General features: G+C 38.1%; 1 protein-coding gene across 3 annotated transcripts in view; it reads left to right on the top strand.

Annotated features, from left to right (window-relative positions):
* The first annotated feature begins 1141 nt into the window (after positions 1-1141).
* Positions 1142-14367, top strand: part of DOP1A (DOP1 leucine zipper like protein A) — a 60265-nt gene continuing 47039 nt past the window's right edge. For all 3 annotated transcript variants that reach the window (XM_041480399.1, XM_041480400.1, XM_041480402.1), the window contains exons 1-3: positions 1142-1193; positions 12176-12367; positions 13482-13663. In XM_041480399.1, the coding sequence (XP_041336333.1) occupies positions 12230-12367; positions 13482-13663 (320 nt within the window). In that variant the 5' untranslated portion in view covers positions 1142-1193; positions 12176-12229. The remainder of the gene's footprint in view (positions 1194-12175; positions 12368-13481; positions 13664-14367) is intronic.

The raw sequence follows: 14367 nt of genomic DNA on the forward strand, positions 1-14367 counted from the left end.
TCTGTGAAGCTCACCACTCTTAAATAGCTCCAAAAGCATGACCAACCTAGTTAACAATTACTTCTCAAAGGCATTTATAAGTATCTTCAAAGAAAAAAAATTTAAGTGTACCATTTTAATGAAAATACGTGACATGTAGAGTAATATTTGATGCTTCAGAAAACCAGTGGAAATTGTCAGCTTTCCAGAAAGTAACTATTTTTCATGTACTGATTCCTGGTATAGTTGAATGAGAAAAGGAATTGCATTTACTCTTTATTATTATCCCAAGTCTGCAGAATAAAATTAGACTTCATTAAATATTGGCTGGCAACATAAGTCACTGAGTAGAAGACTTATTATGAGATTTTCCCCTGGCAATATTTTAGAAATACTTGTCCTCAGACAAAGCCTAAAATATTAATCATGTAAGCTGAACACACTTTTTTTTTTTCCAGTTACTCAAGTAATTTATAACCATAAGCTCTGTTTGCTATTATGAAGCTTGCTTAAATTTGAGAACTGTAATGATGACTTAAAACTAACAGATTACAGTCTAAGAGCTGTACCCTTTATACTGGGGAACTGGCCAGTTGAAAAATCACTCTTGCAATGCAGTAAAAAAAATCCTTTGAATACCATCCATGTGGGCACCCGTACACTTCTATGTGTAGTAAGGACCCAAGTGCACTAATCACAAGAAATTTTAGAAAATTCCCAATACAGCTACTGCTAACATAAAGGTAATATCACATCATGGCATCACAGACCAGTTTGGGTTGGAAGGTTCCAGGTGGGGACTGGCCTTTTCTGCCAGGCAACCAGAGACAGGACAAGAGGACAATGTCATAAGGTGTGCCAGGGGAGGTTCAGGTTGGACAATCAGAGGCAATTCTTCACAGAAAGGGTGGCTAGACATTGGAATGGGTGTCACATTCCAACGGAGTCACATTTCCTGGAGGTGTTTAAAGAAAGGCTGCACATGACACCTAGTTCCATGGTGTGGTTAACACGGTAGCCTTTGATCGCAGGTTGGACTCGATGATCTCAGAGATCTTATCAACCTCATTGATTCTGTGATCTTAGAAATCCTTCCAAGGCCCGGTGCCGTGAGCAGCGACACCTTCTACTACAGCAGATTGCTCAGAACCCCATCCAATCTGCGGCGCGGGGGTGCCGGTGGCGGTCGGGCTCTTCCGGCTCGGGTCGCTCAGGTAACGCCGCTCCCTCCGCTCCTTCCCCGGGATCTTGGTGCGGGCACGCAGCGCGGCCCGGCGGCGGCTCCTGCTCCCCTCCCTCCACCCCCGTCGCCACGCCGGTGTTGGGGAGGGTCCGCCCCTGGAGCCGAGCCGAGCCAAGCCGAGCCGGCCCTCTGTTCTGCTTTGCCTTCCTCTCCCCTCCGGCACCGTCGTGGCGAACGACGGCCGGGCCGTACCGGGATGTGTGCGAGGGGCAGGTGCTGAGGAGCCCGGGGAGAGCGGTTATAGCCTGTTAATTACGCTGCATCAATTGACCTGTGGCACCTGTCCACCGCTCCCCAGCGGGCTCTGTCCCCCCGCAGTGCGGAGCCTCTCCCCCGCCCGCACCGGCGGGGCCTGGCTTCGCCCTTCGTGGTGCAGCTTCCCCAGGGAGCTCTTCCCGCCTGCCTGGGAATGAGCTTGGCGTTGGGCTGCTAGGGTCGTCCTGCTTTGACCTTGAGCGTCCAGGGGGCTGTGGGCCTCTTCTAGGTGAGATTCCCGGTTACTGAAGTTACTGCGTGTGGTATTTGAAAGGATACATGGGACATATGGCTGTCGCTGGGCTTTGTGATGCACGGTTAAATTTCATCTGTTGATGGAGAGATGGCCTTAAATCTTGTGATGCCAGTTTGAAAAGCATAAATATATGACAGCTTTTGGTGTTAAATGTTTTTCAGAAATAAAATTTTCATACCTGTGACAATAACCAGAGAAGCCTAAACAATTTATCTCTTTAAGTGACCTAAAATATGTTAGATATGAGATGCAGGTTTTAAAGAGATTATTCTGGGTGACTCAACCGTTGTTTTTGTTGCTGATTGCAAAAACCCTTTCACTCCTGGATCTTCTTTCAGCATGCAGTAGTAGTGAAAGTGTTATGGTTCTCAGGTTTACTGCAGAGTGTTACTGGTATCTGAATTCTGGCTGTAGGAGTGTGAAGAGTTGGGAAGACTGTATCTAAAGAGTAACAGGCTAGATCCTTGCAGGTAATAAGGGGCCATATCATAAGGTTGAAGATCCTAGTCTCTTCATTTTGCTGCCAAGGCTTGGCCTGCATTAAATACGTAAGCAGACCTGGCTATCAAATTTGCTCTCTTGGTTTGTAGGGTTTTTTTAGGTGGTTTGTTGGTTTTTTGTTTTTTGGTTGGTTTTTTTGGGGGGGGGCTTTTTGGGTTTTTTTTTTTTGGTTTGTTTGGTTTGGGGTTTTTTAAATGTTGGTACCTTTTCAAAAACAGTATACTTTTTGCTAATAGTGTGATGCCTAAATATTGTGATTATCCAAAATATACAGTAATTTTCAAAATAGCGTGTATAAATGTTATGAGGGGGGATGTGAGTTTAGAAACAGGCAGAATGTTTACAGCATAATTTGTGGTTTTGTTTCCATTGACATGAGAATTGGCACTTTCGGAAACTAAGTAGCCTGTATATGATGTGGGGAAAGGCTGCATTTCTAGCTCACTGAATGTTTTGCTTTCCAAACTTGTTGGAGCACCTGTGACGGTAGATATTTAAACGGCACTTTGCAAAGAAAAGGTATCTTATATCTTCCATTACTGGAGTGGCTGTGCATTTGAGTGGATGGTTCTGTTCACAACGTAGGCAGTGCTTTTCCTGTGTAAAATTGTCGGTGTGCCATGCAGACCATTAGAAATGCTCATCGCAGGCACAGCAAGCTGTGTGGGTGAGGTGGTGCTGTGGTTCAGCCCCAGCCAGCAGCCAAGCCCCATTCCCCTACCTGCACTACAAGGGAGAGAATGAGAAGGCTAATAGGAAGAAAACTCATGGGTTGAGATGAGGACAGTTTAATAGGGAAACCAGCAGACACAGAAGCAAAACAAAGCAAGGAATGAATTCACCCCTTCCCATGGCAGATGGGTGTTCAGCCATCTCCAGGAGAGCAGGGCCCCACCACACCTAGTGGTGGCTTGGAAGAAAACAAACACCATCATTACAAGTGACACCCCCTTGCTCCTTTATTGTATGCTAAGCATGATGTCATGTTGTCTGGAATATCCCTTTGGGCAGTTTGGGTCACCTGTCCCAGCTCTGTCTCCTCTGAACATCCCATGCACCTCCAGCCTGCTAGCCGGCATGGCAGTATAAAAAGGGAAAAAAAATCCTTGGCTCTGTGTAACCCTGTCCAGCAATAACAAAAACATCTCTTTATTGTCAACCATGTTTAGCACAAGTCCAAAACAGCCCCCTACTAGCCACTGTGAAGAAAAGGAACTGTACTCTGCTGGTGTAAGTGGGCTCAGCCTGTGATCTCCTGCCATTATTTTCTGTTTGAATACAGGGAGTTCACTTCCCTATGTTCATCACTGGCTTAGTTCTCTTGGCCACCGTTCCTGCTTGTCCACCTGTAGTGTCTTCCTGCTTAGTCAGGAATGACTGCTTGCTCTGGGTTGGCTGGCTGAAAATCCTTATTTATTTTCTTTTCTCTTTTTTTCTTTTCTTTTCTTATTTTTTGTTTTTGTTGGAGCTGTATTATGTTAAATCTGCAATGCGTAGAAGAGAACCAAGAAGAGATACGAAGTGTGTTGTTAAAAACCCCTGTTTTGAGAATGGTTGAAAAAAGTAGGAGATAGAGGCTGCACTAAATGATACCTGCTAAAGCATGAAATAGAAAAATTGAAGTAATTTTTCTGTATGCACATAAATGGTCTCCCAGATTAATAACCATGTTGCTCTGACTTGTAGCTGAAAAGAAGCTGAATGATAAATAGGAACAGTAAGTGATATGTTTCCCTCTGACAGGCCAGGGAGAAGAAGCACTGCAGGATCAACCATTTTCTCCTAATAACTGAAACAAATGAAAAGAAAACACCAAGGAGAATCAGTAAATAGTTTTATAGTCAACACATTTCTGTTTTTATCGGAAACTTGTAGTTCAGTATAAGCATTAAAAAATAATTAGAAGTCAGGGAATGGTGCCTAACTTGGTTTTTCATTTGCAAAAATTGTAACTAATTTAACCTTTTATTTATGTCTTCTGGCTTACTTCTGAGGATAGGGGGAGTGAACATGCAGGCACCTTTTCAGAATAGTCAGAAAAGGATTCTACTTTACAAATTCCTTTGAAATTTACCTCTGGAACTGGGAAACTAGATGCATTGTAAAATGTAACCACAGTCTAGATAATGCAGAGATATATGCACGACATATGACACTATTTCAGAATTAAAATCAGAATAAAATTATAGAAATTAGTTGAAATTTGAAATTAATGAATTGCTGATACCTTAGACCTCAGGGTATAATAAAAAAAGGAAGATGAAAAAAGTCTTGCCCAAATGCATTGTATTAGCTTATCCAATAAGGTAAGGATAAGGATATGAGAGCTTCTGACATGCATTTGTGAAATGACCTATCAGGATCATTTGGAGACAGAATGTTAAACCTGCCTGAAGCTACATATTAGAACAATGGGTATGGATTAATGAAAGATTATTGTGAGCAAAGAATAAATTAATAAATTATTTGGCTACCACTTTTTTGTTAATTTGGTAGAGTCTGTGTTAACTGGTATCAGGATATTTTGAGAAGTCTCAGTGTGAAGACACAGCATTACCCTGGAAGCAAACTAGTACAGAGCACTGCAAGTGTAATGTAAGACAGTGAACCTCATCTAAGTAATTTTTTTTGTTTACTAAGCTGAAAAGTATCCTGAAGTTGGCAAACTCTCCTCTAAAACAAAGTGCAAAAAAAAAAAAGTAGTAAAAAACATAACTGTAAATTAAGTGATTCTCATTTGAATTTATTTCATTGTTATGTTTGCTATGGCTTTTTTTGCTGTTGTTTATTTATTTTGAATGTATTACATATTAATTTGACTTACTTATTTGACAAAAGTAAAAATATGCAAGAATGAAAAAGAATACCTCGAGTCTCCTCTCAGTAAATGCTTGGAAAAGAAAAGCTGGCTAGTTAAAAAAGAATTCTTTTCAGGGAGGGTATAGGGACCATTTGAAGACATGAGGCTGAAACACACAAAACTGAAAATCAATTGCCATTTATTTTAGGAAGCCTGTCCTGTTCGTGTGCTCAGGCAGCTGTGGAGAAGATAACTATTTGATGTCGTGTACTTACCAAGCACTACTCGGCAGGGAGGGCAGTGTTCCCAGGGCCCGGTGGGGGTGTGTGAGAGCTGGGCAGTCCTGGTCCTGCTGTGGGACTGCGAAAGCACAGAGCTCACCGTGCTCACAGGCGGCACAGCAGCCACGGGGCTGCACTCGTTCTCCCTGTGACAGTGCTTTTTCCAACCCACTGAACTTGTGGCTACCATGGATGTGGCTATGGCAGGTAAATTCATTCCATATCCTGTGCAGAGTAATCCCAACAGCCTTATTGCTAATATTCAGTCTCAGGAGCTCTTTATGAAGGTGAGAACTGACACTGTGTGATGTCGCAAGTGTGATTGTGGATAGCTGAAAAAGGCCCTACCAGCTCAGGGAGCAAGCCAACCTTTGAAAAAAAGAGCATGGCAACAATTTCCTTTGGTCCGGGGAGCAGTAGTTGATACACTATATACAATGTTATACATAACTTTAGGGTAAAGATTTTATGTTTCTGTTTGGCTCAGCCTTGTGAACATGACTGGTGACTCCAGATTATCTTTCATGTTCTAGTGGAAGGTGTCCTTCCCCATGGCAGAGGAGTTGGAGCTGGATGTGCTTTATGGTCCCTTCTAATTCAAAACATTCTAAGATTTAAAAAAACTTCCTAATATTTGTTATTGTTCAGATATCCGCTGTGAGAATGAAATTACTATTTTAAAAACATGTTTAATCAAACTGTTTACACTTCTCTGATGGCTGCATTGCTGTCAAAATTTGTGTAGAAGGATGGTAACTGAGCTGAGATGAAATAAAGGAGGCAACACTGAACACGCACAAATTGGGTGCATGGTAAATTTTAGGTGGTTTGTTTTTTGGTTTTTTTTTTTGTTTTTTTCTTCAAATGTGTAATTGAATATGATGGAAATAGTGACCAGTTCTAGATTTAGACTGTAATATTGGTTGTTCAAATACAGTGGTCAACAAAGGGAAGAAGGGAACAAAAAAAAGTATTTGAAAGTAAGTATTGAAGAATAACCACAATTTCAAGGAAGCATTTTCCCATTTTTCTCTGTGTTGTGTAATTCTGACTTAAATTACCATCTGTTTTTTGGTAAGGCATGTTAGATGTTTAGCATAATTTAGAATAAGAAGTAAGGGTATCTGGAGCCTTGTTGGGTTTTGGATGTAAAATGATCACTGATTAAGCTATAATTTATTACATAATTCAGGAATCATTAGTTGTAAGAAAGGAAAACTGGGGAAATGTTATTTTAGTAAGAAGAAAATATTTTAGTTAGTGGTTGACCTGAGTTGTAAGAAAGAGGCAAATCATCATCTTTCATTTACTGAGTGACATAAGTTCAGATCTGTGAAATCTGAATATGTGATTTGATCTCGTGAAAAATGATACTTTAAAAGTGTAAAATTCTGGCATTCACGAAGTGCAAAAGTACTTAAGTCTAGAAAAGATGATGTCTGTGATACTTAGCCAGAAACACTAAGATAGTCCTGAGCAGTATGCAGGCAATGGTGCTCAAGGGCTGAAAGAAAAGGAAGTGTTCTGTTGGTGGATCTGGAGTCAAAATCAAAATTTCATTCCAGTATATCAAACTGTTTTGTAGTTCACCTGTTATATATTGAGAAGCTGTAATAAAATAGAATTGAGCAGAGGGGTTAAAATGTCACCCTAAACTCTGTTTGTAAGAGTCAATTGGAAGAGATATGTATTTTCATGAGAGTGAGAAGTCTTTGGTCACTTTCTTCTCTCCTCTGACAAACAGATAGACATAGATTTGATATTCTTTTGATTTCAGAAAAATTGTGCTCTAAAGCATATTCATTTAGAGTGTGTTTATACGTAAAAATTTGGTATTTTAAGTAGTAACTAGAGCAGCTGAATCCTTAGAAGGCTTGTTGTATGTACCTTATGAATTTTTAAGCTTGGTCCTAGTTCCTCTTTATGAACTCCTGTGTGGTGTAAGCCACCCTTTGGAAGACCGTATGACAGGAAGAGCAGAAAGAACATTTTACATACCTGATGTCCTTGCATCAGACTGTGTTCATTGATAGACTTAGGTTTATTCCAGTCTTTTTTTTTTGTGAAGAACATGCAGAAGAAGGAAAAATGTATTCATTTTCTTTTTACTGACAGTTTGGTTTTTTTATGTAATAATAAATAAATTTGTTTTGTAGCTTTATAAGTAAGGAGGGTGCACATCCAGTTGGGTACCTAAGCTAACCTCTGTAGTACAAGCCATAGGTTTTCTTGCATTTGGTTCTTTTTTGATATAACTCCCAGGAAAACATCTTGTGTTGATTTAGAAGTTGCCAGTATGTGTAATGCACAGATCATTGTACAGATTTGATTTAATTAAATTTTGTTGTGAAAGAAATTTGAACACCTAAAGCAGAGCTGTTTTTTCTGTGGAAAAATATGAGTGCTGTGTCCATTTGTGAATATGACTAGGCAGAAAAGTGTACTGAGAACTTATTAATCACAATATTAAATCTTACTAAGTGTTGTAGGCTGCTGAAAGATACTAATGACATAATGGCTAGTTATAGTTAATAATACTGCTAGGTTGGGTGCTTTTGTTTTTGTTTGTGTGCTGTGGGGGAGATTGTTCTTTCGCCATTCTACTGACTAGCACTTGGCCAAAATAACAAGTTCAGATGGTTCTTGTTCTTCAGAAGACATTAGAGATTCCTGCTTGAAAAATTCTGAATAAGAGGAAAAGTCTATGGAAAGTCAATCTAGAAACAGAGTAATTAGCTGTAATTGGAAAATCTTTATCTGTAGTTAGAGAAGAATGTATCTGTTTTCCGTATATGAATTTTATCTGAAGAGTCTGGCGTGGGATTTGCAAGACTTATTTTGCTATTCATGTTGTTAAATGCTTCTGAGGGAAAGCAAAGCATAATAAATTACCAAATGACAAGGCTTCTGTTTTCTTTGTATTCAAATCTGTGTTTGTATTGAGTCTATTTAAATACAAATGTTTTTCTGCAGTTGCTGACTTAGTATGTGGGCACTATACATGGCTTAAAAAGCAATAGCACTACAGTGAAATTAGAATTTTTGTCATCTGCTCTTTAATTGTCTACTAGTTCTTTTACTGTACATCCCATAGCTACCTTTGAAATGGTACACAATTTAAAAACTGCCTTGGAATATTGCATTGCAAAGTAGAGACCCTGAGGAATTCAAAGGAGCAAGCTTGTGAGCTCAGATTCTTACAGTACTTGGAACAAATCTTGAAATTTCTTGAAGTGACTTGATGTACACAGATTTGTACTCCACAATCAGCCACTGGACCTGTACCAGTATTTCAGTATTACAGATTGGGTGGAACACACAAGTAGAGCAATTATCTGATGCTTGAAAAATACAAGAGTGGAATAGTAGCAAATCAAACCTGAAGAGGAGTTTTGCGGTAAAATGGATAAGGGAGAGCTTATGAATCAAGTCTTACAACCTTGTGATTGAATCAGAACAGACTCTAGATAAAAGCTGCATTTATGGAATTGATTTGGTGAAGCTGCTGTTCCTCTCCACATTCCTTTGGCTTCAGTGAAAAACATTTAGAGCCTCTTAAACAGGTGAATGGTTTGTGTCGAGGTGAGACAGAAGGCACTTAGGTGTTATGATGTTATGAAGAATGAGCACTTGCTGTGGAAACACAGCTGTAGCAGTATTGTTTTAACATGAGTTGGAGGAAAACCAATACCACCTCATCAGTGAAGGGAGCTGGAGGCTGCTCTGGGACCACACTATGCACAGCCCTCAGCAAAAGAGCCACAGCCCCAGACAACTGCTGTCCTTGTCAGTCATGTGCAAAGACTCCACAGACATCCAGGTGTACCCACAATCGAGTGGTATCTGTATTTTAATCCCCACAAGAAGGTGAAGTAGAAGGTAGTAAGTGTCAGGACCTACTTCTGCAATCACTTATGATTTAAATATAATGATATGAAATTATTTGATAGTGTATATTGCATCTTAGATAGTTTCTTCCTCATTGATAATGAGGAAGGTTAAAAGGTCATGGCCATCTGACAGGTCAGTGATTGCCTATGCCAGACTCATGAGAATGGCTTAACCTTCAGTCTGAGAAGCTTGGCTCATCTCATCTGGTGTACTAAACGGGAAAAAAAAAAACCCAAAGGATGGTGCTCTTCATATCTTTGTTTAAAAAGAGAAACAAATAAAGAACATTCCAAGGAAAGTTGGCCCTCATGCCAAATGGTGGTTGTGTAATGATAAGATAAATGCTTTGTTCTGTAGGCTGTGTGATGGTGTAGCAGAAAATGCTATTTTTCAAATTTTTTTTGAGGTATCATATTTTATTATTTATCTTGTTTTTTCAAAGTAGAAAACCATGGAAGAATAAAGTTGTGATACTTAGAAGGAAATAGACACTACCAAGCCTTACATGGTATTGAAATACAATGTAAAATCAAATGTTTTTAAATCTGCATTTTTATTACAGATGAAGAGAACAGGAAAGTATTGATAAGAATATATTATGGAAACATGAAAAGATTAAAAACTACATTGTGGAATATCTTCAGACTAAACAAAAAGAAAACCATAGTAAAAAATTTATTTTTATGCATGAGAAGTCATAACACTTGTCATTCCTGTAATTTTAATGATTGTAGAATAGAAATAGTCCAAGGTTTATAAAAACAATGCATAACATACGTGTAGTATCCTCTCTGGCTGCCTTACTTATTATGGCTACTTATGATTTGTCTAAAACTGACATTTCTTTGTGGGAAAAAGCATGCAGGAAATTCTTTGCATAAATTCCTTTTGAAAAAAACCAACTTTTTGTAAGATAGAAAAGTGAGACCATAACTGTAGAGTAGTAAGAAAATAGAGTATGTTTTTTCTTCTCCATACAAAATTTCATAATCATTATATTTGCACAGCCAGTGGCAGTAGACATGTCTAAAAGTACAGTTATTCAGTCAAAGATGTTAATATATTTTGTTTTCAAAATTAAGGGATAGTTCTAATTGGCTTTTAAGTCTGAAAGGAAGCTACCTGTTTAACCCTGTGCTCTGCCTCGTTTGTTTAACCTTTGATAGTCCTTTATCAGACCACTCTCAGCTCTCAGATCTTTCAAGCATTGGGGAACATAGAGCCATGTCTCCCACTCAGCCATAAGTGATTGCATTTATGCTTTAACTGGATAAAAAGGATTCTGATGCATTTTTCACTCAAAAATAATTATTTGTTGTGTCAAGTTCTTTCTCCACTGTGCCTGGAAAAATTTGAAGTCTTCTGCTTTTATACGTTGGTTCTTTCTTCTTTTTTCAGTGTTAATACTTTATTTCACTTTTGGAGATCAGACTTTGGTGGTTGTGCAGCTGTCTCTTTGAGAAATCTGTTGGCATTTTACAGGTTTTCCAGAACAAACCTGATATTTTTTGGGATTTAATCCAAAAATTGTTATTATAAAATGAAACCACATGAAAAGATTGTTTGGTTGTTTTTTTTTTTTGTTTTTTTCTTTTTTTTTTGTTTGTTTGTTTGTTTTTTTAATTAAAAGTGGTATCTAAGGGCTTTATGCCAGTGAGACATTGTGAAATCTATCAATTTGACACTCAGCATGTGTTTTTTAAATAATGGTTTGCATTTCTCTTCTGTCTTGGAGACAGTTTGTCATTATTACTCTGCCACCAGAATCAAGAGTGCAGAAACCTTGTAATTTTTTGTAACTTCTTTAACCTTTTTATTCACTCCTTCCATCCAGCTCTTTTCATTTTGTCTGCCACTTTCTAGTTTTTCTCTGTCCTTGTAACTTTCCTTATCATACCTGAAAGACAGTCTGATGAATATTACTTCTTCATACCTGTTCAATGATTTGTTTGGTTTTTCAGTCATGCTTCAGCTTGCGCTTCTGCACACGATTGTCTTCCCATTTCCCTTTAATCGAGACAGAAGAGAACAGCATCTGATGAATGCTGGAGTCTCTTCTGAGGCCAAGTACAAAAGAGATCCCAAAAAGTTTCCCCCAATAACACCTCCATTAAAAGGGGCACCAAATCTGCCTAGTGCACAGACATGCTGCAATGGCATTTCTTGTTGAGTTGTATTTGCTTGGGGTAAAAGTAGCCTTAAAAACTCATTTATTTTAAAAGATTACTGGATCTCTGTTATTAAAAAAAAAAAAAAGTAGTCTATGACCTATAAAAGTACAGGGTGATGTTTCTGGAACTAAAATACCTTAATTACTTGGTGTAGACCACATGATGAAAATATATTGGGCAAATTGCAAAAGCCTACGATTACAGAACACTGGGAAACATGTACTTTTGTTGTGCCTGGATGACAATAGTATAAAAACAAAGTAGAGTTGCATCACTGGATTAGAATAGCAAGTCTTGTAAAAGGAAGTGTTGATGCACAGAAGTCCTCTTGAATAGTGTGTAACTATTGTATTGTATGTGTCCTTCAGTTTTGTCTTCTGCTTGGAAGTGATTCAGAAAGATTGGTGTCTTCTGTTTGCAGAAAGGCTGGTTTGTTCTGAGGTTGGGGTTTCTAGTGATGGACCCAGAGGAAGTAAAAAAGAAAATGAAAAATCACTTTATTGCATTGTTTAGAACAAACAGTGCTTTTTGGGAGAGAAAATGCATTATTTTTCTAGGGATTTTTGTTTGGCTTGAGATGTTGGGATTTCTTATTATTTGTTTGGTTTTTTTAGTAGGACTTGATGTTGGACATGTGTTAAATATTTATTAATATTCGTTTACAATATGTTAGCTTTTGTTTATAGTTTGTTGTAACCTGATTTCAGATTTTTTTAATGCCTTTGAGGAAACTGTAGTGCTTGTTATACATATTTTAACAATCATTTCAGGGCTTTTTTTCTTTTATCTTTTGAATAGGTAATGTCTGTACATGAATTGCAAGCTGGTCTCTAGCGGGGACACCGTGGGAGGATGAACACGGAGGAGCTGGAGCTACTGACTGATTCCAAGTACAGGAACTATGTAGCTGCTGTTGACAAAGCACTGAAGAACTTTGAATATTCCAGTGAATGGGCAGATTTAATATCAGCACTTGGGAAGCTAAACAAGGTATGCCTGCAAGTGCTCTTAAAAAGACTCAGGAATTGCAAAAGGTACTGGTGTAACAGTACAGAAGGGTGAGGTTCCAGCCACCTCTTGCAAATATTTCAGTGCTCTGAGCCAAATGTTGGGTGTGTGCAAGGAGCAAACAAATCAAAGACCTTTCTAAGACCTAGAGTTGAGCCCTTTGTATATGTAACTAAAGGGAGAGGTTAGTTATGTTTCTAGTGGAAATAAATGCAACATCTCTTTTATTAGTAACATTTACTTCTAATGTTGTTCAGTGTTATAGAAATAATGTGAAAAATAGTAACTGGTATAAATATCAGCAGTAGTTTTATGAAGCATAAGTTCTAAAATGAGGCTCAAATAATTCATGGACCAGAGAATGCTAACATTCTGATTCATTTAAACAGTTAATTTTAATGGGCAATATCATTGTCACCTTCAATAGCACTTCACAAATGCATACAGACCCTGATATTCATAAAAATCTTATCTTAGTCAGTTGTATGTGTTTCTAGGCAACACCACTCAGGAAAATGACATTATAGTTGGAAGTGGCATCATTGCTTTGTATAAACTCTCATTTCTTTCTTTTTTTTTTGATTGTAGCAGTTCTTGCTGCATGTTTGTGCAATGTGAAGGCTATGATATGGAGAAAGAAAAATCAAAATATGTAAAAGCAACTCTGTTCTCCAGTCCTGAAGTGATTGCATAGTTTCAGACAGTGGTAAAGTTTTGTATGTGATCCTAAAGCTATCCCAGACTCATGACCCACAGTTTAATAGTCCTCTTTGAGCTAGTGATAATGGATTTTATGAAATGAAAGTAGCAATTTTTGTCCTCAAATGGATGAGTAAATGACAAATGGACAAGCTGTAGGCAAGAAGCCCATTACAAGTGAAGTTGCCTTGGCAATATTACCTATAACGAGTGTATAAATGAAAAGCATGGCAAAAAAAAAGCTCCACGGTGCATTTTAATGGCCTTGGCTTTTTTCCTTGTAACCTAGGTTTGTGTGGTGACTTATGGAAGCTGTCCAGGAACTCCTTGATAAAATGTGCATTTGATGTTTAACTTCTTTTGTGCTGTTTTTCTTTTTTTTGTGCTGATTTACCAGGTGCTACAGAACAACGCCAAGTACCAGGTAGTACCCAAGAAGCTGACGATAGGCAAGCGCTTGGCACAATGTCTGCATCCAGCTCTGCCGGGAGGCGTTCATCGCAAGGCACTTGAAACATATGAGATCATTTTTAAAATCATTGGACCCAAGCGCTTGGCCAAAGATCTGTTCCTCTACAGGTACAATATTTTAAACAACTCCTTTCCAAATGCATAGTTGAGATGCTTTTGTTTTCCTGCATTTTATATTCACAGTATTACTTTGTTATATAGCAAGAATCAATCAGAATCAATTTCTTTCCCTCATGATATTGGTTCTTGTCTAGTATTTTTCTTCTGAATATTGTATAACGGAAGAGAAACAGGTCACCTAATTTTTTTTTGGGAAGTGATTTTAGTGCAATAAAACCTGGAATTTATTATTTTTTCATTGAAATAAAGTGATGTACCATATGTATAGTAATTGAAAAGTTAGCACTTGATTAACATTACATTTTACTATTTTAAGTGTTGTTGGAAAAGAATCTGAGTATAGTTTGTTGCAAGAAACTTTATTATAAAATTAACAGAACAGAAAGTTTTTGTTTTGTTAACATGGGGGGCAAGTACAAACTTTTTATCAGTCTCTGGAACTGATGATAATGAAAAGGAAGGATAACCTTGAAAAGTTAAGTTTAGTCAGCATATACTGGTTCCTAAACCTCGATTACGAGGCGTATATTTTTGATTGAGTGGGGTGGGCAAGACATTAAGTTATTTATTAGATAATGAATAGAGGGATGTGTGCACACTGTCACACATGTTTCTTAATCTTTACCTGTCCCTAGAGATTTAAATTTCATCAGTTCGTGATAAATGATAAGTGATAAAAAGAAATTCTGTTT

This window comes from Pyrgilauda ruficollis, unplaced genomic scaffold, assembly GCF_017590135.1.
Source record: "Pyrgilauda ruficollis isolate IOZ18807 unplaced genomic scaffold, ASM1759013v1 scaffold51, whole genome shotgun sequence".
NCBI classification, from domain to species: domain Eukaryota; kingdom Metazoa; phylum Chordata; class Aves; order Passeriformes; family Passeridae; genus Pyrgilauda; species Pyrgilauda ruficollis.